This window comes from Trachemys scripta, chromosome 1 (genome assembly GCF_013100865.1).
Source record: "Trachemys scripta elegans isolate TJP31775 chromosome 1, CAS_Tse_1.0, whole genome shotgun sequence".
Lineage (NCBI taxonomy): Eukaryota > Metazoa > Chordata > Testudines > Emydidae > Trachemys > Trachemys scripta.
This window is the reverse complement of record NC_048298.1, coordinates 177588956-177616452: the sequence shown is the minus strand read 5'-3', so window position 1 is coordinate 177616452 and position 27497 is coordinate 177588956. Positions and strand designations below refer to the sequence as shown.

General features: G+C 40.2%; 1 protein-coding gene across 2 annotated transcripts in view; it reads right to left on the bottom strand.

The window, feature by feature from the left end:
- Nucleotides 1-26486, bottom strand: part of NCAM2 (neural cell adhesion molecule 2) — a 526501-nt gene extending 500015 nt beyond the window's left edge. Inside the window, exon 1 of one of the 2 annotated variants that reach the window (XM_034792868.1) lies at nt 26303-26486. In XM_034792868.1, the coding sequence (XP_034648759.1) occupies nt 26303-26354 (52 nt within the window). In that variant the 5' untranslated portion in view covers nt 26355-26486. The remainder of the gene's footprint in view (nt 1-26302) is intronic. The other variant, XM_034792859.1, reaches the window with a different exon arrangement.
- Nucleotides 26487-27497: the final 1011 nt, after the last annotated feature.

Sequence of the window (27497 nt, the reverse complement as noted above, 5' to 3'; positions counted from 1 at the left end):
GAGAAACCCTGGGGCCCTGCATCTGATGACAACAGTCAGGAAGAAAGTTGGGGTCAGGGACCAGACATCATGAGGAGAGGGTCCTGCCTGTGTGCAGATGTGCTCATCAAATGACACTGTGGCAAGCTCCTCAAACTCTATAGCCAGTGAGAGCCAATGGGCTAAGCAGGGAGCCAGGCCCAGCTTTGCAAAACACGAGCCACTGCTGCAGGGGAGTGCGGGGCAGGCTCAGTCCCTACACTCCCCCAGAATATTTTCACCAGTCACCTACATCTACTTTCTTTGCCATTCCCTCTCTAGTGCCCTCCTTCCCATTTATGTATATTTTCTCTTATTTTACAACTGTAACTCCCCACCCTAATGTGTTATGTGTACGTAGTATTACTTGGTTTTGTATTGTCAGGTCTTGCAGCTTTTATGAGTTGTAAAACTGCATAATTCTCTTGGAGATCCTGTGATGCATGCAGTATTCAGAAACATATGGAAGCTCTAAGTCATTTATCTTTTTTTGTATTTTTTATTGTTTCTATAAAAAAAAAAAAATCAATAAAAAAGTCACAAGGCAAGTTATGTGTGATTTAAAGCTCCCACCTGTCTAACCTGTGTTTAGGACCATACACATACAGCTTTTTATAGTGTGTGATTTTTAAAAAGCCAACACTTACATCTACATACAGCAAAGGGGTATTCTCTTAATAATATTGGAGTGATTATACTAAGGGATGATATGGTATGGAATAGATTGTGCTAAGCATATGAGCATGCCTACTGTGCGCTAGATGTTTCCAGAATCCTGAGAAGACTTAGGCCTTGGCTACACTGGCAATTCACAGCGCTGCACTTGCTGCGCTCAGGGGTGTGAAAAAACACCCCCCCTGAGCGCAGCGAGTGCAGCGCTGTAAAGCGCCAGTGTAATCAGCGCCTGCAGCGCTGCACGCTCGCTCGCAGTGCTGCAAGCTATTCCCCTCGGAGAGTGTAGTTGCTGGCGGCGCAACTACACTCACGCTTCACAGCAAGTGAATCCGCAAGTGTAGCCAAGGCCTTAGTCCAAGTTAAATGCTCACGGCAGTAATGATTGTAAAATTTTTGCAATGGGAAAAACAGGTGGGTGGAATCAGTATGCAAATGAGTGTTATGTAAATTAGAACTGCGGTGTATCTAATGCTTTACAAAAGAAACAGTCTTCAAGAACCTAGCTGTCTTACAAAGCAGTCAACTGTATTTTCTGTCAATTTGTTTGTATGTCAGGTCATCTCAAAAATAAACACGGAGGCTAGTCCATTCAAACAGTTATTAGACACTGCAGTGGGTCAAACTTTTTAGATAAGCAAAACTGGAAAAAAAATGTTTCCTACACTTGTAATTACAGAGTATTAAATATCTTTAGCAATATGTGGATATTGAAAAAGTTTACTAAGTCATACTTAAATAGAATTTCAATAACCATGTCAAACAGAAACTCTTTTCTTTGTGAATATTTCCTGCACTGCTGGTACTCCACAGAAACCAGATGTTTCTCATGTGATAAATTTAACAAGTAGTGGCTAACCGATTATCTACATTCTGTAGTTTTACTGTAAGCTCCAAAACTGTCACTGATCTGCATGAGTAAAGCAACCATAAATGGAAGAAATAGTGAATGTTTATACCAGGGGTGGGCAACCTTTCATAAGTGGTGTGCCGAGTCTTCATTTATTCACTCTAATTTAAAGTTTCGTGTGTCAGTAATCAGAGGGGTAGCCGTGTTAGTCTGAATCTGTAAAAAGCAACAGAGGGTCCTGTGGCACCTTTAAGACTAACAGAAGTATTGGAGCATAAGCTTTCATGGGTGAATGCCCACTTTATCAGTCACAAGACGTGTGTCAGTAATACATTTTAACTTTTTTAGAAGGTCTCTTTCTATAAGGCTATAATATATAATTAAACTATTGTTGTATGTAAAGTAAATAAGGTTTTTAAAATGTTTAAGAAGCTTCATTTAAAATTAAATTAAAATGAAGAGCCCCCCAGACCGGTGGCCAGGACCAGGGCAGTGTGAGTGCCACTGAAAATCAGCTCGCGTGCCACCTTCGGCACGTGTGCCATAGGTTGCCTACCTCTGGTTTATACTATTGCAGTGCGGAGTCTGATGATATATTCTGCTAATGTTGCTGTTGCTTGACAAAATTGTGCATTGAAAATTCTAGGCCAACATCACTTTCCATAATTTATTCTCTTGAAAAAAAGATTGTTGACTTAATCTTCATTTTGATACGAAACTCATGAACTTCATTTTGCTATGGTTGTTGACCACAAGTCAATTTCAGGACACCATATTTCACTTCTTGTCTCAAGCAAAGCAACTTCTAGAATGTTGAGTAAGATTATAAATGTAAAACACCTAGAAGAATATTTGCATTTCTTGGTGTGTTCCAATCTTTGTGATCTCTTGAGTGTCCACAATATATGGATTCAAATTTAAGGAAAGTATTCACAGTGTCATATAAGTGAACAAATCAACTGTCAGTGCAGTTAAGAGCCGTTGACTTGGTTTGTCTTTAGAAACTCTCTTGATAGGAAGTTCCAAACAGGTCAGTCTTTAGGCTGAGGTTAATGATGAAAGTTTTTTTTTTTTCCTGGCAATTATACCTCAACAATTATGAACTGCAGTAATTTAATCTTATTTATTAATTGCCAAGATTAGACAGTCACTTGGACAATGGACAGAAGGTACCACTGAGTACTCGCTGCAAATGAGTGCCCAAGTTCCAGAAAAGCTTCCTCTCATTTCACAAGCTCCATCAAACCCAAAACCACAAGTCAACTGTGATACATTTCTATGGTTTGTGGCTCAATCAATATAATCTTTGCTATGCTTCTTCCAGTCATCTCACTGATTTCTGTAAACTGGAGGACGTCCTCTCTGGTGACATTACTGTGCAAAAACCTTCCTTTTACCCACATTGTCCATTCTTTCATCTGTAACCATATTAACTAACCTTGAATAACTGATGTGTTTCAGAAGTGTGACTTATTTCATACCCAATACATTCTTACTGTCTTTAGCAGGGATAAAGGAACTTTGGGCAACAAGGGAAGTCCAAACACATGTGTGGCTGGATGGGGGGATGCTCCCTCGCAGCCCATCTCCCTTTGGTTTTCTCCTTAGCCATGGCCTGGGTAAATGGGGATGAGGTGAGCTAACAGGCAACGATGTACATGCAACAGCCAATCTGAGCCAAGCCTGGGTTTTGCAAAAGTCTCTTATCTCTGGTTAGCTCTCCTGCTCTCCTTTCCTTTAGTTGTAGATTAGGAGCTGTGCCACATATGATGCTACAGGTCTGACTCATCACCTATTTTTAAAAGTCAGAAAGGATTTCTTCCCGCTGGGCCAAATTTCACGTAGCCAAGTGGGTTTTTTCCACCTTCCTTGCAGCCTCCAGGTATAACAGTTGGGTTAGATACAAGAGGATTTATGGCTTTCAGAATGCTGTTATAATTACTGACTTATCACAACTTGAGGCCAGTGTCCAGTGTGGGGAAATGCTAAAAGGGACAGCTCCTAGAGGTAAATGAGACCCAGGATTGTGCAGTTGAACCTTATACTCATGGGAGTAGAGAAGCTTGAATTCTTTGCAGATTGAGAGGCCTCCTCCTGGAGGAATTTGGTGCCAAAAAAATTAATTCTGCGCACAATATTTTAAAATTCTGCAAAATTCAGCATATTTCCTTTGTCAAAATAACATAATGTAATCATGCCGGTTTCAATTATTTTATTAATTTATTTCAAAATACCTGTCAGTAAGTATGTCTGTAACAATACAGACAACAACAAAGATTTAGAAAATGTTTTATGAAAAATAGATTCTTACTAGGCATATTAATACAGAACTTTGAGTAATAATTCATTTAAACTACGATACAGAAATGTATTTCTTGCACCCCTCAAAAGCAGTGCAAAGGCTTGGGGGAGTCAGGGGTAATGAAGATGCTGAGGGAGAGAGAATTAATTGCTGGGAAGGAGCCTGGGAATGAACTTGGAGGGTTGTTGGGTGTGGGTACTGCCTGCTTCCCCATGTATCCCTAAACTCCTTCCCCTTTCCCCATGTGGCTCTGCACCCCCACTCCCATTTAGCCCCTTGCTCAATGCAGTCACCCACTGGCTCCTATACTCCCACCCCAGTTTCTCCACTCCACTAGGCCTTCTGACCCCCAGTCTATGTGACCCCCCAGCAGCCCCATGTGCCCTGCTCAGTCCATACCCCTATATCCAGTGCCTCCTCACTTGGCCCCATAGTCAGGGCACTGTGAGAAAAGCAACCTCTCCTCCTCCCTATCTGAAGGTGGCTTTTCTGGCCCATGAATTGGTTGCCTTCTGTTCTAGCACCACATCTGTCCCTGCTGGGCGAAAGATGCAACTGCAGCACATCTCCCGCAGAATTTATTTTCTGTGGAGAAAAGAAAACTGTGGGGACATGAATTCTGCACATATGCATTGGCCCAGAATTACCCCAGGAGTAACTGCAACCACTTAAATGCATGACACATGATAGGTGGGCAGGCAATTTAGTGCCTCTCCCCATGATATAATTAATAAAGTTGCAGATTGCTGTTTAAGCCTATTCCATGTGTCTATTTCTCCTGGTCAAACTGAATCAGCTGAATATAGTAAATGTTGGGCATTCTAACAGCAAACAGTGGAAATTTCCATCAGTCTTCTCCAGAATGAAAAGGCAACTTTCATCAGCATTCGTAACTGTAAAGAGGTAGAGTTCCTATTCTCACCCGAACAGATTTTACATACACAAACTATAGTTCAAATTTACATACACAAACTATAGTTTGAACTATAGTTCAAAACCCCTCTCCTGGAGTTTGCTTTTTATTGTTGACTTACACAGTGCAATATAAACATCAGAATTAGCTTCCTCCTCTGCACATTTCCTGCACATTTTCTTTGCAAGGCCTCCTGATGCTCAAAACTTTTATTGCTCCCAGATTGGAATTAATAGGGTTCAGCTAATCTAATATCAGAGTGAGTCTGCAAAGACTTCTAGCACCTGACATCAGTGTGACAAAGACAAACTACTCTGAAGTCATATGCAAGATCCTAAAAATGACACCGTTTTACAATGATCCTTTTGTGTCTGCTTACTATTATTCCAGTGTTTGAGTTTTATTAGCAAGAATACTCACAAAAGTGCATTTTTAAGATCTCACGGTAGAAAATTCACCTTAAGTGAATTATGACGTATATATTTCATCACAAAATTCATAATTTGTAGTATTTCATTGCATGTCATCAAATCTAAAACACAAAAACATTATTCAACTAATCAACACACTATAAACTGGAAATACAAATTGTTCCCATGCCATCTGCAGACTAAAACTTATTTGCTGAAGAAATAATGAGTTAATTATGAATGACAAATACATTTTTAAATGTTGATTTGTTTGACAATTTGCAAACAGAAAATATACCACTAATCTGAATAAATTATTTGTTGTGTATTATTCACTCAGCTCCATCTAATGGGGTAATGTACTTTGTTCTTGATTGACAGCTGCTGCTTGATCAGATTTTTCTGATATTTTAAGTATTTTTCTATTTTTACAATACTTTTTCTACCCAGAGTCTCAGACAATATTATCCTAATGATTACAGCCAGGCATGTGGGGAGGAGGAAGGAATATTTTTGTTTTCTTTCCCTTTTGCAAGAACACAGAAGAATTGGAATAATCATTCAATACACTTTCTGTAAAGAGTACCTGAAAACTACTACAGTTTTATATGTCACTTTTATCAGTCAGCAATCCAGCATGCTATTATTTGAGAAATTAATCAAAGCTGTTTCTTAAAAATTAATCTTAAAAAAATTCTACAAATTGAATATTCTTGCACTCTGACCTTCTCTCTCCCTCTCTTTCGAGATGTTAAATAGCTTGAATATTTCTGTGAATTGAAAATATACCCTAGCACTATTTCATGAAAACAGTTCCTTTGTCTAACTAGTTAACTGGTCAAAATTACACTGAAACTGTATTTGTTACAGCTGACATTCAAAAGTTAATCGCTGGCATAGATTTGGCATCTATCCCAGTACAGAAAAAGGGATGTATGGATTAAAACTACTTTGCATTCTGGTCAGAAACGCACACTAGCAACATGACAATGAAGAACTTGGACTCAGAAAGGATCTTTTTCACAGCATTGCATTAAGGGCTGGAGATTAAATAAGAAATCCACCTTGTCAAAGTGACAGATTTGCTCTGGAAAAGTTAACAATTAAGATTAGAAAAAAAGATATATATTTTGCATGTGACAAATCATAGTTTGTAATACAAATAGGGCTGTCCTTGTTGAGCAAGCCATCTTAAAGCAGAAGCAACTGTATTTAAGTTCAAACAGAACAAAGAAAGTTTAATTTTACTCAGATTTCTCTCATCTGCAGAAAATGTTTACTCAATATACAACGCTAACAAACACCCACCACCCCATTCCCTTACAATGTTCATGAAAACTCCTGGTTCTGCCTATGGTGGATACAGGTTATGGAACGTATAACTGCAAAGCTTAAAGACTTTCAAATGTAGTGTTAAAGTTAAAAATCTTTCCAAAATTCAAACTTGCATTTTTGGGGATTACCGTACTATCTACAAGGCTGTGTGGTCTAGGGACATATAGCAGGTGAGTGCTCTTCCTGGTTCTACCCCTGAATTGCTTTGTATCCATGGTCATGTCCGATTACCTTTCCGTGCAATCATATTACTCTGGTTGAAAACAGTGTCAATAGTCACCATTAAAGTTAGAGGTGGGAGAGAGATTATGTCTCCCTAACAGTGTAGAGGCAGGGAGTTATTCTGCCCCAGTGCACCTATGTGGTGTGGGGAGAAGAGGAGAAGAGAATGGAGGCATAGTCTCTTTGCTTCCCAGTAGTACTCAGCACATGACAGGGGTGACTGGTATTACTTCTGGAAGCTCTAGAGGCCCTGGAATAGGTGTCTCTGTGTGGGACAAAGGCAGGGACACACACTGGTGGGCACTAGCATGGCTATAGCAGGGGACACATCCCAAAATACTCCCCTCAAAACACAGGAGGCATTAGTGAAATCCCTGCCCCACTGAAGTCACTGGAAGTTTTGCTATTAACATCAGTGGAGTCAATATGTCACCCATTGTGTCTCCAACCACCTCCATTTAGGTGGCACATCATCTTCTTCAGTGCAGCTCATCTGAACAAGAAGCATAAATCAGCCCTTATTATTTTGCAAACCTCAGTTGAAAGTTCCTAGGTAAGTAATATATTTATGATTGTTGTTATATGGCTAATTCCAAATAGCACATAAATTGAGGTGAAAAAACTTAGCTGGGACTCAAAGCCATGAGTTTGTGAAGCTGGGAATTGGCAGAACATGCTGAAGGAAGGACGGTTATCTCTAAATGTCCCCAGTTATAAGCATGAACAACATATGTGCTCCACAAAGCAAAGAGGCTGGAGCCTCTGCCAGCCACCCCAAACTTACCTAATATGCAATACAGGCTGTTCTGAAAACTACCGTGACACCAGGGTCCCAGAATGAACCTTCCTTGGCAATCTACCTCTTGTTCCTGTTCCTCCTAATAATTCCTCTTCTTCTTTCTCCAAGACCTGACCTGAAATAGGTTATATTGATATTTACAGAGCTTCTCCAGTTTGTTGCAGTGGATGTTCAGTATCATGTGAATATAGCTATAGATGGAACACACCCATTTTCTCTCGGATTGCTCCTTCATCTCCTTTGTGTAAGGAGATATTTTGGAAATATGTGTCGGAGCTGGTATTCCAAAACTCTCTCTGTATCATAAAACGTGGGTGAGAGCATCCACCTGCATAGTAACTTCCACTTTTGTAGGCAAATATTCACTATTTGGTAAATAAAAGTATTCCCTATCAGTTACTTTCAGTATTTCCTTGATTTTTCTAATCAAAATTGTTATGGCTTTATTGTTTGTTTAATTCTTGAACTAACATTACCATTATGACAAAAATCTAGCAATTACATAATGTGTACATTTTTTTAAAAAATCCATAGGCCTCAAAGCAAAATACAAAGATGGCCATGCATGATCATCCCTGTTTTAAATAAAGAGAAACAGTACTCCATAGTGCAAAAGTGGCTCCAAAATGACCGATTCAAAAAATCAGTACAGAGTAGGGAACAGAACCCAAGTATACGGATTCCTAGTCCAGCAACTTTAGTAATAAGGCTTGTTAGAGAGAGATACAACACCCGGATTGCCGGGGTCAGAGGGGTCACCGGGGTAAATAGGCGGCAGAAGGGACGAGTCCACCAGGGAGGCAGGAGGAAGAGGTAAATGGGGCTGCGGAGCGGGAGCCAGGAGCTTAGACGTGTCTCCTCTCCACCCTCCCAGCAGCATGACTCCTACAGTGCCGCTGCGACGCCACCTTCTGCTGCTCTGCCGGTGGAGCAGCCGCCCAGTGCTCAGGGAGCTGTTCTTAAAAGGTGCCAAAGAAAGTTCACCGGGTGCCATTTTCCCTAAGGCCAGCCCTGGAGAGAGACAAAAGTACTGGTAGGCTCAAAGTATGACCTCCCTTTTCCTCATATATCCTATTCCAAAACAATGATAAAACGTTAGCAGTCCAACACTCAAGACCAACCTGTAATAACAAAATGGTCTGTTTTTCCACAGAGGGAAAACAATTTGGTAAGGAGACAGAATTTGCTTTCATCCTTCAAAGAGATAAACATGAGCGATTATTTCAAAACTATGAAAAACAGTCTTGACTGTATCATATTTTATTGTAATTACTGCTACCGAGCCAGAGTACTGAGCTGAGTGCATAAAGCAACGTTTGTATCAAGGTCTTATGAAAACTCTGGCAATTTTTCTTAAATTTCCCAGCAAAGAGAGTGTTTGCTTAGTTGTTTTTTAAATCAATGACTACTCAGAACAGACTCAAGAGGATATGCTTCAGAATATAACAGATATACACTTTTGTATGTCCTGTGCTTAGTCTTTTTACTAATGTAGAGACGGCATTTAGTCAGACATTAATACACATATTTTGGGCCAACTGCAGTCCTGGGAGTAGCTGCACTGGAGAGGACTTCATCCCCTAGGGCAGGGCAGATGGTGATACTGCCAGAGTCCTCCCTTGGGCACTCTGCAATGGGAGGGGAGATTTAGGTTCCCGGTGGGTCTCCACAGATGGCCCGGGAGGTGTGCTGAATCACCACATTGACCAACCAGTCTGGCCCCAACTCGCTCATGCAAGTTTCAAGTCCCCGGAGACAGAGGGCTGAGGGGGTGGAGGATATTCTTTGCTCCCAGAGACTGAAGGAGTGAGATTAGTATACTAATCATCACCTTTGTTGCCAGTTTTGCTACTATGTCTTATCACAGTGGTTCTCAACCTGGGGTCTGGGGCCCCCTGGGGGGGACCAAGCAGGGCCAGCATTAGATTTGGTGGGGCAAGCTGGGCGCAGTGCAATGGGCACGGGCACCAATACCAGTTAGGTCGGAGGTTCTAAGGGTTCTCCTCTGAGATTATTACCCTAATAAAACAGATGGAGCATATTTGTGGGAGGGATTTACTGTGGGATTTGAGATCCCCTTTTCAGGGAGTAGAACTCATGTGAAGTCAAAAAATTTGAAGTCAGTGTTTGGGATGGGACATATTGTTCAAGAAAAGATTACACAGGAATTAAATGAGGGGAGGGTAGCAGGGCCATTTGATCAATTACCTATAAAGAACTTAAGGGTTTCCCCCCTGGGTTTGATCCCCAAGAGTCCAGGGACATACCGATTAATTCATCACCTCTCGTACCCATGAGATGGCTCTGTTAATGATGGGATAGACCCGGCGCTATATTCGTGTGCTATTCCTCCATTGATGAAGCTGTTTGTATGATTAGGTCTTGTGGCCCGGGGGCACTAATGGCTAAGTGTGATATCAAGACTGCTTTTTTGACTGCTGCTGGTGCACCCACTGAACTTTGACCTTTTGGGTTTCTCTTTTGAGGGACAATTTTATTGTGACAAGGCTATGCCCATGAGCTGTTCAATATCCTGAAAATTTTAGTACTATGTTGTACTGGGCAGTGGTGCGAGCAGCTGGACTATGCCAAGTGGTGCATTATTTAGATGACTTTTTCTTTGCGGGTCAGATGAGAGTATTCACCTGTTGGACACATTTCAGGTCCTGTCTAAACAAGTGGGGGTAACCCTAGTGGAAGCAAAAACAGAGGGCCCTTCCACTACATTGACCTACCTGGGGATCGAGCTGGACACTAGGGCGGGCATATTGCGACTCCCTCAGGATAAGCTTCTGAAGCTATTGAGATTGCTTAGGAGAGCTGTAGGAGCCAAAAAACTCACACTGCAAGACCTGCAGTCTATTCTGGGGCACCTGAACTTTGCCTGCATGGTTGTTGCCATGTGGAGAGCATTTTGTGCCAGGCTTGCGGTGGCAACAACAGGCATAGCCAGGCCACACCATTCCATACGAGTTAACAGAAAGATGAAGGAAGACTTGAAGGTGTGGGAACGTTTTTTGAGTCAATTTAATGGGGTGTCATTGTGGAGGGAGTAATGATTATTACAGGGAGTTTTAAAAATCCATTTGGATGTTTCTGGGGAGACAGGTTTTGGGGTGTTTTATCAAGGCAGATGATGTGCCCAGAAATGGCCTGCTATCTGGACACAAAATGGGGTTGTGTGTGATATGACTTTCCTGGAATTCTTCCCCATTTTAGTTGCAATGGTTATTTGGGGACCAGAGCTGGCTAATTAAAGGGTGTGTTTCTGGTGCGACAACATGGCAGTGCTACAGGTTATCAATTGCCAAATTTACAGATCACACAGGGTTATGAAGTTAGTGAGTTCTACAATGTTTAAACTTTAACATCTGTTTTCCTTCCAAGCATGGGATGAATAATGGCATAGCATACGCCTTGTCTCATTTTCAGTTTGACAGATTTCATGAGCTTGCACCAGGAGCTAGCAACGAACCCGAGCAGATGCCGCTGGCTTTATGGAGCCTCAGCATATGATGTTGTCAGTGGCATGGAAATTCTTGGCTCCGGGCACACAGCTCAGCTATAAAGGAAGTTTTAATGAATTCTTCCAATTTCAGGATCTGGAATGCTGGTCACAGATATTGCCCACTACAGAGGGACGTGTTTTGCGGTACCTGATCATTGACAACCCAGCTGCTGGCGTCCTTGATGATCCTGGCATAGTGCAAGGTACAACGGGCTCCTTCGGGAGAATGGGGCTTCACCTATTTGGGCTGCTATAAAAGAGTTCATTGGGAGATGTTAGGGAAAACCAACTGGGTTTGTGGGGGAGGCAGCCAAGCTAATTGCTGGCACCTCCTGGTGGCGGATGTCCAGTGCAGGTACTCCATAGGGAAGGTATCCAGTGACCAGATAAATGGCCTGCTAAAGCACTTAAAAGGAGGTGCTGGATAAAGGAACAGAATGGGGGGGCGGGGGCTGGGACGGTATAATTGGTACGGCAGGGAGCCAACCACTCCCCATTCTTATAGCCCACCTTAACCCTCCTACGAGGGGAGTGGATGGTAAGGTCTAAGCCATGGACTGGCTGGGGACCTGGATGGGAAATGAAGGGGGTGGAAGCCCCGGGTAATGATTTGTATAAACATGGATTTGCCTTCACTGTACACTTTATCTGCTGAGTAGTCCCAGACATCTAATAATAAAGTTGCAGCCTTATTAAAATCCATATCAAGTGTCTCCTGTCCTTCTTTCAGTATAGCCAAAGTTAACTTATTCTCACTCTGTTCATACTTGATCTGAGACATTAGTCCCCAAATGTAATATATAATATAATATAATGTAATAAGTGCATGACAAAATGATTAATCATGACAAATATTAAAAAGGCACAACAATATTTAATTCACATCTTACTCTTTTTAATAAATATGTAAATGATACCCTAGATGATATATGTAACAAGAATATTTGTGTGTGTTAAAAAAAATATTTTGCTTTGCTCTGCAATCTTGCTAACAATTGCTTAGAAATTGTCATTTTCGCTGATTTGGTAATTCTTTACCCTGGTGATCTACATTTACAGAGGAAAGGGACATATCTGGAACTTATACTCTCTCTGGAGTTACCTTTCGGTGAATTTAGTAAACAAGCATGTGAAAAGGTGGCCTCTAATTGTCTAAACATGCTGTAATGAAACCAAATCACTGAAAAATTGGGAACATCAGTATATATTTACAGAGATACATAATGTTGTAAAAGGAATGTGAACTGAAGATACAGAACATATATTTGTGAAATCACGTTAGACATGTGAGAAATGCCATGATACTGCAACTCTTATAAAAGTTTGACAATCTCTCATCTTAGCTTATTTTTTGGATGCAATAAAGGTTACCCTATGAACAACAGACACCTAATAGATACTGACATCACAGAAAATGACATCTCCACAATCTTCACTCTGTCTCCAGGAAATAGTCTTATTGATCTCTGTTCAGTCCTTAATGGAGAGAAGTTCTTATGACAAAAACACAACCCACAGTTAAGCACAGAAGGACAGTCTTGCATACCAAACATCAAGCTAACTATGGTCTTCCAGTGTTAATACTTAAATCTTTCAGAACCATAATGAAAAACATTATGTGCTCAAAGTACACTTGACCTGTACACATATGGTAAGAATAAGATTCTGCCTTCCAAGTTCAATCTGTTCCTTCTCTGGCAGACCTCTTCATGTCCTCAGACATGCTAAGGTCTCACAAGCTGTGCCTTGAGCTCTTCCTCACATTTCTTTCATATGCTGCTGATTTTCAGATTAAATATTCACAGATAAAGTTGTAAAATTCATTATGCACTGTCAGCTTTTCCAACAATGTTTTTATTAGTAGAAATAGGACACCTCTCCATAAATGTCCACATCTATAGGTTAATATAGCCTTGTGTTAGATCACCAAAACATGTAGCTAAATCCTTTGAGTTGCTGAGCAACCCCCAGAGATTTTCAGCTCCTCTTGAATTTAATTGAGTGGAGGATACTCTGCACTCTTCAGAATTGGACCCATTCACATTCATAGAGTGACCCATTTTTAAAGGGACAGTCCCATTTTGGGGGACTTTTTCTTATATAGGTGCCTCTTGCCCCTCACCCCCTGTCCTGTTTTTTCACAGTTGCTATCTGGTCACCCTACTCAGAATCTTGAAAATAGTCACAAGGACATTCAAGTTGTGATTAAGCATTATTACTGTTCAGTATAAAACAGAAGACATTTTGAATAAGGTTTATATATAAATGTATCTAAAGTGATAGCATCATGATGTATTCTCCTTTTAAAAACATACACACACAAAAAAAAATACTCCTATCTAGCCTGACCTAGACCAGATTGGGTATAAGCAAGGAGACATTCCACTTTCAAAAACAAAAGGCTCAAATGGGGAAACAATCCCTTCTTATAATTTATGTAGAGATGTATAAACTTAAATTACAAACAAAAACTGAAATCTGAAAGATGGCCTGGTGACTTGCCAACTCAACTGCAGAAGGTGAGATCTTGCAAAAAGCCAGGAGCAAATGTAAATTTCCTCCTACCCAAAAAGTCAGGATTGACAAAGCAGCACTAAAGCAAAATGAGAGATGACAACCTTGATGCAGAGATGGTCTTTTTGTTCTGTGTTTGTAAAGTACTTACTTCAGTGGGGTACTGGTGTATGACTAGGGCCTCAAGGCACTACAGAAATACAAATAAATAATAATAAATGTATAAGAACTGCCTGTTTTCTAGATCTGGTCAAATTTTTTCATTAGAACTGGGAAAAATACCACAAACAAAACAAGAAATGGAAAATAGCTTTTGTCGGGCTATACCAAAAGAAGGGCAGGAGACACTTGATATGGATTTAATCAGGTTGCAACTTTATTATTAGATGTGTGGGACTACCTGGCAGATAAAAGTGTACTGTGCAGGTAACTCTATGTTTAGTCAAATGACTCCCTGCCGTACCAAGCACAGGAGCCCCAAACCACCACTCCCCATTCCATTCCTTTAACCAACACCTCCTTTTAAATCTTTTTAAGTCCTAGGCAATTTATCTGGTCACTGGATGCCTTCCCTCTGGGAATACCTGCCCTGACACGTGCCTCACACTTACAAAATAAGTTGTGACATATCACCTAATCACCTTTTCTCCTCACCAGAAAAGGTCCTCCCTCACACTCACTGTGGGGAAGGTGAAAAAACCCCACTCCATTGAAGCCAATATGCTGTGAGGAAAAATTCCCAGCCCCCCTCAAAAGGAACAACTAGCACAATGCCCACAGCAGAGATCCTAACCAAACCTGACATTTGAACCTCTATGGGAGGGAAGGTGGGTGCTGCCTTGCCTGCTGCCGTTCTTCAAACTCCTCTTTGGCTTTTCTTATTACATTTTTTACACTTAATTAGGCAGTGTTTATGTTCCTTTCTATTTACCTCACTAGGAGTTGACTTCCACTTTTTAAAAAATGCCTTTTTATCTCTCACTGCTTCTTTTACATGGTTGTTAAGCCACGGTGGCTCTTTCTTAGTTCTTTTACTGTGTTTTTGAATTTGGGGTATACAATTAAGTTGGACCTCTATTATGGTGTATTTGAAAAGCGTTCATGCAGCTTGCAGGGATTTCACTTTAGTCACTGTACCTTTTAATTTCTGTTTAATTAACCCCCTCATTTTTGCATAGTTTCCCTTTCTGAAATTAAATGCCACAGTGTTGGGCTGTTGAGGCGTTCTTCTCATCACAGGGATGTTTAATGTTATTATATTATGGTCACTATTTCCAAGCAGTACTGTTACAGTTACCTCTTGGACGAGCTCCTGCGCTCCACTCAGGACTAAATCGAGAGTTGCCTCTCCCGTTGTGGGTTCCCGTATGGGTTCCAGCTGCTCCAAGAAGCAGTCATTTAAAGTATCAAGACATTTTGTCTCTTCATTTCGTCCTGAGGTGACATGTTCCCAGTCAACATGGGGCTAATTGAAATCCCCCACTATTATTGAGTTCTTAATTTTGATAGCCTCTCTAGCTTCCCTTAGCATTTCATCGTCACTATCACTGTCCTGGTCATGTGGTCAATAATGGATCCCTAATGTTATATTCTTATTAGAGCATGAAATTACTATCCATAGAGATTCTATGGAACAGGTGGATTCACTTAAGATTTTTACTTCATTTGATTCCACATTTTCTTTCACATATATTGCCACTTCCCCGCCCCCACCCTCCACCCCCGCACGACCTGTTCTTTCCTTCCGATATATTTTGTACTCCGGAATGATTGTGTCCCATTGATTGTCCTCAGTCCACCAGGTTTCTGTGATTCCTATTATATCAATATCATCCTTTATAACGAGGCACTCTAATTCACCCATCTTATTATTTAGACTTCTAGCATTTATATACAAGCACTTTAAAAAATTGTCACTGTTTATTTGTCTGCCCTTTTCTGAAGTGTCCAATTCTTTTTTATGTGAATGTTTCTCGTCTGATCTGGCCCCTAGATTATCTTCTTCCAAATTCTCCTCCTGACTAAAACCTAGAGACTCCCTATCAATAGACTCTCCTCTAAGAGAAGTCACTGTCCAATCCATGTGCTCCTCTGCAGCAGTTGGCTTTCCTCCACAAAGCTGACTGCCACCCACCTTTTTGCAGTAGTTTCTGACCTCCTTCCCACCACCACCATAAAGTACTGCTACCTTCCTTCAGGAAGCCCGGACAACATTCCCCCCTTCAGGTGCGGTGCAATCATTTTGTTTAAACAGAAAAAGGTCAGAAAATGTCTGGGTTGCCATAAAATGTTAGGTTTTCATCGAGAAACCAATCCCCCCCCCTCCATTTTTTTATACTTGAAAAAATTCAAAAAAAATTTCTACAAGAACAAAATTGTTTTCATCAAATCTTATCACAGGAAAAAATAATTTCTCCAATCAGCTTTACTGTTAACATATAATACAAAGCAGAATGAGAATCCAACCATCCTTCCAGCTAATGGAAAGTACCACGAACTGAGTACTCATAGGTTTCATAGTAGCAGCCATGTTAGTCTGTATCCGCAAAAAGAACAGGAGGGCTGTAGTACACGAAAGCTTATGCTCTAATCAATTTGTTAGTCTCTAAGGCGCCACAAGTACTCCTGTTCTTTTTGAGTACTCATAGGAGAGAATAGAATAAAGGAAGAAGTTCCTCAGGTGTCAGTCCAGAGAGGTCTTTTCTTACACTCAGATGTCTGGAAGTATGACAGAAAAAGTACACACTCAACAAAATATATAAAAAACACATAACAAAGAATAGTTTTAAAAGCATCATCATGCCAGCAAATAGAATTTTCAGCTAATACTCTCGGCACAGAAATAATATACAGGACAGGAATTCACTCCTGACAAAAATAAAGGATATTTATGCAATCTCATCTTGCTATGAATGGTAAAACCAGGCTACTTCAACAATGAAGTTAGGAAAACTGTAAAAAATTTCCACTCTAAAAAAGTCCAACAAGCACAATAAACAATTGTAAAAAGAATCATATAAATCATACAGCATACATGATCAAAAATATTCACAGAATTCTAATACAAACTCATGGATGGGTGGGGGAAGAGGAAGTGAATTTTACCCAAGTGCTAAGAAACTGTTGGACTCAATGCCTGGCACATAAATTGGCACAAATCCATTTAACATCCAATCATTCAGCCACAATGCTTCAATGACTTAGCAACATGATCTGAATACTGAATGTCTTAAAAACAATTTTGACGGGTGTCACAAAGCCATAGACCAAACCAAAAAAGAAAATAAAACAACCTCTGAGACATACACAAACCACAAACAGTGCATTTGCATTGAAAGGTAAATTCCTCTACAAAAATATTCTACTTTCAACATAGCATTGACCTGGGCAATGACGAGCTAAAGCTGTTTAATGATTAAAAGACACAAAGGTAAAATTTTCTCATTTATTCCAAAAGTTGCATATAATACCTGCGAGACCTATATTATTTTGATTTTATAAACATAAAGAAACCATCTTCCTTGTAATCAGTGAGCATGGTTTATCTCAAAAAGAATCAGTTTATTACATCAGCATGTCTTTTGGTCCTCTTATACTATTATAGAGCACTAATGTTCCTGAGATACTCACTCACCTGAGAAGCAGAAGTATACCCACTATTTAGATTCCATAAAGGTACAGCTTGATCTTGATCTTGTATCCTTCACTTGAGACGTTTGCCTATTTACTTAATAAGGCTTGCAGAATAAGGCTGTTATGGTGCATATTATTCACAGCTGTGAATAGCTCCTGAAAGCTGCAATTGAAACAACACCTGAATCTGCAAGCCTCACTTGAGAACAAAACTCAGTTTTGAGAGTGAGAGTTCTGTGCATGGAAATATTGCAGTTTCATACCCAAAATTTAGTCAGCAGAGTTCCTCGTGTTAAACAATTTCCCAAAATCACTAAATAAGTATAGAGATAAATAGAGCGTACATTCAGAATATATTACTATAGATTGGCCACATGAGAAAAATTAGGATATGAATTTCAAATACTGAAAGCAGGGTGCTGACACTGACAACTTTACACTCATACAGAGTGTGTATGGGCATTATTGTATTTTATGTAAAACCTTTTATTACTGATTATTCATGTTCAAAAAAGAGACCAGCTTGACTTTCAGATCCCAGGCTGAGTATAAAACACTGAAATTTAGAGAGGAAAATCATTTTTACTTACAAAGTGAGCATATCTCATACAGAGTCATTGAGCAGCAATAACGTCTTGATATAACTGACTTTCATCTTTGTAATTTTCAATTATTTTTGTATATGCAAATCAATAATTTAATGTTGAATTTTCAAGAAAAGGAAATTCCTTTCATTTATATCAAAATATAAATACAATTAACAGGTTGAAAACTGCTTGAAAACATGCAGGTATTTTACAAATGGAACATGAAACATTAAGAACCAAGGGTCTGTAGTAATGAAGTCCTCACATAAGTACCAGTAGCAGGGTCAGGTCTCAAATTCTCCACTTGTATATGCAGATGCAACACCCAGTGACTTCAGTATGGATTGCACATGTGTATCAGAGGGGAGAATTTGACCCCATAATCATAATAGATGAATACAGTAATATCTGACTGTATTCATCTATTATGTCTGACACACAGTACCTGCTAGAGCAAAAGAAATATTGTAATTATGTTATTTGCCAGAAAGTACTATTCAACAATGATTTTTTCTGCATATCTAAGGAAGCATTATTTGAATGTGAAGTGCTTGGAAAAAGATGACTGACAACAACTGATCACTATGCCCAAAAATTATGAAACAAAAAAGTTTATGTATGATTAGCCCCCTGGGCATCAACATAAAACACAATAGTCCATACTTTTGCTGGTTGAACACTATTCTAACTATACTCCTAGTATCCAGTTCATAAACAATATGTGAATGTTCTGTGACTCCAAAGAAAATGGTAGGTACTATTTTATTTCTAGCAATCATCCTTCAGCATTTCATAAACAGAAACAAATACACCTCTATCCCAATATAATGTGACCCGATATAACACAATTTCAGATATAACGTGGTAAACAGCGCTCCGGGGGGTAGGGCGGGTCTGTGCGCTCCGGCGGATCAAAGCAAGTTCGATATAACGCGGTTTCACCTCTAACGTAGTAAGATTTTTTGGCTCCGCAGTACAGCGTTATATCGGGGTAAAGGTGTACTTGATTGGTTTTTGTTAATTTTGCTTTGATTGTTTAGTAGAAAAAGGACAGTATTTATCTCTTATGTTATAGTTTAAGAGAAATTCTAGAGTTTGCATTATTCATGAGCAAAGGACAGAACCACCCCTCTCTGTGATTTATTAAGGTGGCCATCCAGGAGGTACTTTGGAAACACCTGCATACAATCTGGCTAGAAGTGCTATTATTTCTCATTGCTCTATACCTCTCTCTCTCCAAATACTTCATCTCTGCTTGAAATTCCTCATTTGAAACATAGGACAGGTTTAAAGCCACCCTCACAAAGCACTAAACAATGTAGGCGGAATTCAGCCCTGCTGCAACGCTCTTGAAATTAATGGATTTGAAACTGTCTACACCAGGTCTGAACATGGTCCAGTGTGTTTTAATAATGAGAACAGTAATGGAAATTTGTTTCACTCTAGAATCCATGATACGTTCCAAAGAATGCTATTTGAATAAAACATTGAGGACACCATCATTTTGTCTAGTATAGTGCCCAACTACTTCCATTTAAGAATTTCAGTCTACACAAAAACCACGCCATTCTTCTTGGTATTTAAACTAGGGCTGCACTGTAAATATTCAGTGTAAACTTCATTGATTAGAAAAGGAAACTGCAGATGCCAGCAACAGAATATATTACTATTAATATCTTATATTTATGTATCATTTTTCAACCCAGAAAATTCTAAAGAACTTTACAAAATGATATATCATTAAAGAACCACTTCACAAACTGCTGAAATGCATCCACCTTTAGTAGTTGTTTATGAGTGCTCAGCAACATTGTACAACTGTTTAGAACAAGAAATAAAAAATAATCTACCCTGCTGAAATTACATAGAGAATTTTAAGTAGGCAAAACACAAACTATTTTAGCCAGGATATAAAGGGAAAAGGCTGATCTATTTTTCAGAGAAATGTTATGGTACTATTGATGACCATGAACAATCAGGATCCCATTTTTATATCTTCTCTAAAAGATGGTAGTTGTCAGTTCTGACTGGGAAGGAATTATGCCCAAACCTACTGAATTATCAAAATCACTTCCTGCAGCATCCAGATTTGCCTTGGATGTTTTCTGTTCAAGTGCTGACCAGATCAGACCTGACCCTGCTTTCAGTGTGAGAGCGGAGGAGATCACAACCTGTCTTTAATATGGCTGCAGCCTTACCGAAAGATCTATCAATGCATTATTTGACAGACATATTCAGAACAAAGTTCCTCTCTTAATCCTATTTCTCAACAGATCCCATTATATTATACTGTAAATCAATAAACAATATATTTCTATTCTAAAAAAATGAAGGATAGGGGAAAACATTACAAAAGTATTTTACAGTAGTTTGTTTATGGATAGGTGTCTCATCTGGAGTGTCGCAACTGCAGATAACTCGAAATTCATCATATAGAAACACATTTCAATGCATAATCATTCCTTACTGAAATTAATCACATTGGAAACAAGAAGGAAATAATTCCTGTTAGAAGGCCAAATCCTGTTTGTTATCCTCACACATATAGTCTCATTGAAGTCAATGGAAATACTCATCCGAGTAAAGTGAACAAGTTTTGGTCATGGCACCAATAGTTTTCTAGAAATAATTACAGTACACATATCTCACTTTGCAGTAGATCTTACTTTAGACTCAGAAGTTCAAGACACTGCTTCGGTGCCAGGTCATTAAGGCTGTAAATTCTCAAGCATAGGTGTATCACTATGAATGTTCTGTTAATTAAGTCCTTAAAGAAAGTGTGTTCCATAAACCACATCAAAAGTTATCCAACTAGATGGTATCTTCCCAATCTATATTCTTCAAAATCCAAACTGTTCATTGTGGCTCCAAATCAGAAAGGTACTTGTACAGGTGCTAGGGCCTGATCCAAAGCCCACTGAAATCAGTAGAAAGACTCCAATTAACTGCTCTACGCAGGAGATCAGGCCCATGAGACTTCAGTGGAACTACTCACAGGCTGAGCAACAGCTTATAAAACTATATTTGTCTGTATATGTTTGTAACTGTTTCTTTTTTACAAAACAATAGAAATATCTAAAACACCCTGTGATTTTTGCTCGGTAATGTTTTTTTTCAGGGGACAGTGTTGGTTTTGGCAGGGTTTTGGTTTTGGTATGAGCAGAGATGGTGTCCCTAGCCTCTGTTTGCCAGAAGCTGGAAATGGAAGACCGGGGATGGATCACTTGATGATTACCTGTTCTGTTCATTCCCTCTGGAGCACCTGGCATTGGCCACTGTCAGAAGACAGGATACTGGGCTTGATGGACATTTGGTCTGTGTAAGGAAACTATTCAAAATATCAATTTGTTGAAGTGAATGTAGCATTATCTTGTTGAAGCTGGCCATCACAAGATTACTGAGGTAATACCAAATAGTGTTCTAAATGCTGAACTTGTAATTGGAAATTATTCTGAGTTTAGCCACTGAAAATTCAATTATTTTATCAACAGCCTAGAGGATAGAGTTGTGGGGTATTATTTTTGTTTGCTTGTTTTTTAGATTTAGCTATCATAATTGATCAAATTTAAAATGCTTGATATTAATAAGATATTTTTAAGATGGCAGGCATAATTTTAGTCTTTCAGCCTTAAATGTGCCTTCAAAAATCTTGAATTACTGCAATTTAATATAATATCCACATTTTTTCTTGCCAAGTCACTTCACTTTGTGACCTTCAAAATCATTAAATTGGCCCAGTCCAATAATCATAATTTATAATATGGGCAACCCTAGGATATGCTTCATTAACCACATTACCCTAATTTTATAAAATAAATAAATGTTATAAAATCAAAAATGTCCTTTAAGATTAGATGGGATAGATTCTTAGCTGGAATAATTTGGAATAGTTCCATTGCCTAATATTTGAATATAAAGGTCTATCTGAATTCCATAACTGACTGAAATATGTGTCCTCGTCTCTCATACTGTACCTTACAATGCAGGTACAACAGCATAATTAGCCACAAATTGTAATTTAAACAAAATTATAAGTCATAATTTCTAAAATGTCATCATTTTAATAACTTGACCTTTTTGAATGGGAATCTGTGGCATCAGCTGAATGTAAACTTCCTTCAGTAATTTAAGAAAACCATGTACAAACATGATACAATCACCAGGGCTGGACAACCTCTGCGGAAAGGTCACAAAAAAGGGAAATAAATAGAGTGTTCGTGTTCCAAGTTCTTTTAAAAAAAAAGCAGGAAGTTCATTTTCTCTTGCAAGACGTTTATAATTTGGTAATTTCTCTATGTTAACACTCATCAAGCATGATAAAAGTATTTTTAAATAAATAAACAACTCCCACTAGAAAAAAACAAAACAAAAACATTAATTCAAACTATTAGGAAGAATCAGTGCTTTCTCTCTGGTGCTTTATTCTATAAAAGAGCTCCTGGGAGTTTCTCTCCATTTTTTCCACTTCATAGCGCTGTTGCAAACTAACTTAAAACGCCTCCATCCTCCAAATACAGGGATGTTTGTTTCTTTCTTTGTAAGAAACGTTCAGTTTCCTCACCATCCACCTTCAGGTGACGCTTCTGAAACAACCCCTTCCTTGGTAAAAGATCACTCTTGGTATCCTTGTATCCACCCAAAATAGGACTCTTCCATCAGTTGGTGAACAGTAGACTCTCAGACATTCTGGGTTGGCTGCAATGCACTTCCTTTTTGGGGAGATGAGGTTAGGAGTGTATTTTATTTTTATTTTGTTGCTGATGTTTTTATAAACGTGTAACTGGGAGAGAAAGGAGATTTTTAAGGTACTAGAAGGCACCCAAAACCTTGGCCCAACCAGACGTTGACATCTGGGTAAAATCCTGGCCCTACTGAAGTCAATGGCACAATTCCCATTGACTTCTGTAGAGCCAGTATTTCATCCCTGCAATTTCACTCAAAAACAGTCTATGTGACACACCTGGCCTCTATTTTGAGAGATGTTCCTGATTGATGAATAAACCCTTATTAGAACTTCCTGGGAGGAAACACTGCATGTGGCTAGCAGGAAACACAGCAGCAGAACTGATTAATGTCTGCATAGGCAACACAGAGGTAAGAACTAAAAACATGCTTCTTTCCCCATATTACATCAGGGAAGGATGAAACTTCAAGCACAGGGAATGGCAGGGAAAACCATTTGATAAGCATACAGATGCATTTCTTACCACAGCATCATGTGTGGGTTTAAAATAACTGAAATTTGACTGTAGCAGTTTTTGTATTCCAGCTTAATGAAAGGGAAGGATTATAGTGTGGCAACCCAGAGAAAAGTCTCCTACCCATACCAGTAAAATTTTGAACACTGACATCTTGAATGGTTCATTCACTATCAATCAGTGTCCCTAGTTACTAGTAAAGATTGAGTAAGCCTACTCTTTTTTGTTCCCATATTTCCACACCTGATAAAAGATCAATTTATATATAGCCTAGTATTGTTGGGGGTATTTGGGGGTTTTGGTTGTTTTTTCCCCCAGTGCTAATTTAATGTGGACCTTTCCACACTGGAAGGATTCTCTCGCACCTCTGAGAGGTTACAAAAAAAATATCTTTTTTAGTTGCAGTTTAATGACATTGCCAGTGAAAAGGAACTTGCTCCTCTATGATGAAAGTTAGGAGTGGGAGTATTTGGCCTCGTTAGCTAATTATGACATTGATAAGCACTTAAGTTAGTCAGTTTTTCACTTCTGTCATTTGCTTGCAGTCAGCTGCTTAGTTTCAAAACGTTTTGACTGCTTAAAAGGGAATACATCATAATTTCCTTTCCCCAATCTAACAGCACTTCCCAACGAAATAGCTTCAATCATGCTTCATAAAATCCACTGCAACTATATTGCTGGAAACATAAATCCTCAACCTAGATTTTTAGTATTTCTAAAGCAAATGACCCCAGTGATGGTTAACTAGCTTATTTTTGTATCCAGCCTCCTTCTCTATTAAAAAAATATAATACAGATGATTCAGATTTTTTTTTAAATACTTGTGCTGGTGATGTGAATGTCTTTGCTACAGCATCCCCAAATATTCAGACTGAGTAGAAGATAAATCCCAAGTGTCTACAGAGCAGCCTTTCAGATTGTGAAAGGCATTTCAAGAAATCCTTCAGTTTTTGTGTCATTTCCTTTGAGTAAACATTTATCTATACATTCCTTGCCTAGACAATGTTTATTTTTCAGAAATCCTGATATTTTTTCTCCCGTAGCAACCTAAATAAAGAGATTTTCTATACACAGATGCTTCTTTCACTCCCATTCACCATTTATTGCAGCCGATTGAGGTTGTTTGTTCCTTCCACATCTAGACAGTCTCATTCTCCCTTATTTTCTAATACAGTTCCCTTGCTCTACAAAAATAGTGGTTGTCTGTTGACAGTGCCATCGGATATTATATATATACCAAATACACACACATACATACAACTCTGTCATTTGTCATTGTTAAAACTCTTGTTTAGCCTCCCTTAATGGTATTTGTAAATTTTACCCCCACTGCGTAACTCCTGGCATTTGGAATGCTAGATTTCCGGGCTATGAAATCCTTTTCAAGCGCAACTAGAGAATAATCACAATTTGCAAACTTGCTTTCTTCCATTCTCGGCCTTCTAGGCACTGCAAACACCACCTGTATACCCTCTACACCTAGCTGGGTCAATGCAAATTTTGAGGGATGCTTCCCCCACCCCAGTGTATGGCTATGGTGAAAATCCTCCAGACTGTTACTGAATTGTTAACTGTGATAGCTCCAGAGCTCACTCGGAGATGGTGAAAGCACAGAGGCATTTCTGCATAGCTCAAGAGCATCTGATGGCTCTTTGCTACTTACCACTTCTTAAACAAAATGTCCTACGTGCCAGGGGCTTTAAACATACAGTAACTGCAATTACGTGGGGATTTGCAGTGCTATACAGCCCCAATGTTTTAAGCGCAACAGTTCGCACAGGCACTTTACAAGATAGTGTATAAAATCTCTCTGCCATAGATAGTCATTCCTAAGGCTCCCTGGTCTGTGTGTGAGTGTTGCTAATCTGCATCCGATTGTGTCACTTCAGCTCCTATGGCGGGGGGCAGGGGAGAGGGGAAATGAAGGCTTCACATCCAAAATGTCAAGCTGTGCTTGAAGAATGATAGAAGACAGACTCTCTCTCTCTCTTTTCTTAATACAGCCAGATACTAAGAAGCGCAATCACCTGAATGGAGCTCTACCACCCCCTGCTGGCAGAAAAGCAGCAGAGGGGGAAACTGTCTGGAGCACCAGCTCCGACACCATCCCTTAACTGATTTTTTTTCTTTTTCCCCCTAAAAGGAATTGCATGCGACACACATACACAAAATCATTTTTCACCAGGTCCTGGAATTTAGTGTGGTGACTCCAGATGTAATTTGTAGATCCTTGTACGGGGGACTAGGAGGGAAGAAAGAGACTGGTGTAGCAATCTAGTTCAGTTTTAAATTAACGCCAAAAACTTGTCCGAACAGTTTGAAATAGTGTAATTAGTTTACACAAAGGGGCACTGTCAATGTGTCATAACCACAAGCACAACCCCTCCTATCTGTCCCCCTCTTCTTTCTCTCTCCTTAAAAGTAGAAAAAAATCCCTAAATAAACATACAGGTAATATACAAAACGCCAAATCTATATCTTAGGGACAACTGCTGTACGATGTGTATACTTGTACTGAGGAAAATTAAAGCAAACAGTACATACAGGTGAAATCTTAGTATATTTCACTTCTCTCCAAACACCTGCCTTTTTAGCATTATTTTATTTTCAATGTTATACACTCATCCCTATATCCGGACATATAGATACTCACACATTCACCTCACTGTCACAGATACCCTGCTTTACTGATCACAACAATTCTTTTTCACTTCCCAATAGACTGAAATGAACCATCATCAGCCACTTCTTGTTAAAGAAGGAGAAAGATCTTGACAGGCAGGCTTCAAGTATTACTTCTCACCGACAACGGAGTGCGGGGGGGGAGGGCACAAAATCCTTTTTCTTAAAAATAAAGCCCACTTTGGCTGCACACAAAATAGCAGACCGTATTTCAAAACATGCCTCGGTTTGAGGTTGTCTTTTTTTTACTGACACAAACTCTTCAAAAAAAAAAAAAAAAAGAAAGAAAGAAAGAAAGAAAGAAACCACACACACACACACACACACACACACACACACACACACAAAACCAACAACCCAAAACACATTAATTATTAGAAAAAAATACTAAAAAAAAGACAAGATCCCAAGCAAAGCAGCTAAGTGCAGTTAGCATCTTCCAGCTTTTTTTTTTTTCTTTTCCATCTAAATGACATTTTTTTTCTTGTAGACATTTTTTTAAGAGATAATAAAATACAACTTTGGTGGGTGGAGAGGTTGAACAGGCTTTTTTCCCGATGGCCTTTGGGGTGAGATCTTTGCTTATTTTTGGTTACTGTAATTAGGACGCATTCTGGTGTGGAGGGTAGCTAGGAAATGCAAGAAAGCCCCGCTCCTACCTTGCCCGCTACTGAGGAGCAATCCGAGCAGGTAGAGAGAGAGGCGGCTCATGTTCAGGAGCTCACGCTGGTGGACAGTTCCCAAGTTAGAGATGCCGAGCACAGGAAAACCCAGCCGCCGCCGCCGCCGCCGCTCTGGCCGCAGCTCCCGGCTCGCACGCACAGCCCGGGCAGCGCCGCTCGCCAAGTGACTGCCAGCGCCGCTCCGCGCCGCACTATATCAGGGAGGCAGCGGAGGAGGAGGTGGGTAGGCGGAGGGGGAGAGAGCGTGTATCCCTCCGCGCGTGTTCGCTCGCTCTGTCTCACACATGCAGGAGCGGGGATTCCTCCGCCGCTCAGCTCGCGGCCGCTGCCGAGCGCCCTTCCCCGCCCGGCCCGGCGGCTGGTGCAGCCTGGCGGGAGGGAGGCATCGGTCTGGCCTGGCCGATGCAGCCCGCGGGAGCAGCGGCGGCTGGGCTGAGGAAGCTACCTGGGGGTTGCACGGGGCTGCGAGGCTGCTCCTCTCCCCGGGAGAGGCGGGGGCTGCCGGTGCCGGGGGCGTTGCCGGCAAGGGGCGCAGGGCTGTGCGGCAGCGGGGGCGCTAGCCGGGCTTTGCGGGGAGCTCACTATACGCCGGGGAGGTGAGCAGCGTTGGGGTTGCAGCTCGCTTTTGCCTCGCAGCCGGAGCTCGCCTTTGTAGGAGAGCTTGTGCCTGTCACCTGCCGGAGTCGGGCCAAAGTGCCTTGGGCAGAGTGCGGGAGGCAGAGGTGTGTGCATTTGGTCTTTCATTCTTGGGGCAGACATTCTTGGCACAATGGGTTGCTGCGGTGGGTGCTCATGCACCCCTGGCTTGAAATGGTTCACACCATATCCAGGGTTTACAGTTTGGTTCAATGGCTCTCAGCACCCCCACTAGACAGATTGTTCCAGCACGCCTGAGGGCAGGTGTGAAGGCGTTTGTCTGGGGAGTGTCCCTGTTCTCTCCCCCGTGTGGTTTGTCTCCGTCTTGTCAGCCTTTCTGTGTGTTACAATACTGTAATATTATTAGGCAATGAGACATATAGGAGTCTCATTTATGTTTTAAAAATGTCACAGATCTTTACACCTATTCATTTACTTGTCTAGGAAATTTCCTGTTTTGACTTTTTATTAGAAAAAAAGGGGGGGGGCGAGGGGAGATTCTCTACGATTTATAGGAGTCTATTTTGAAACCATT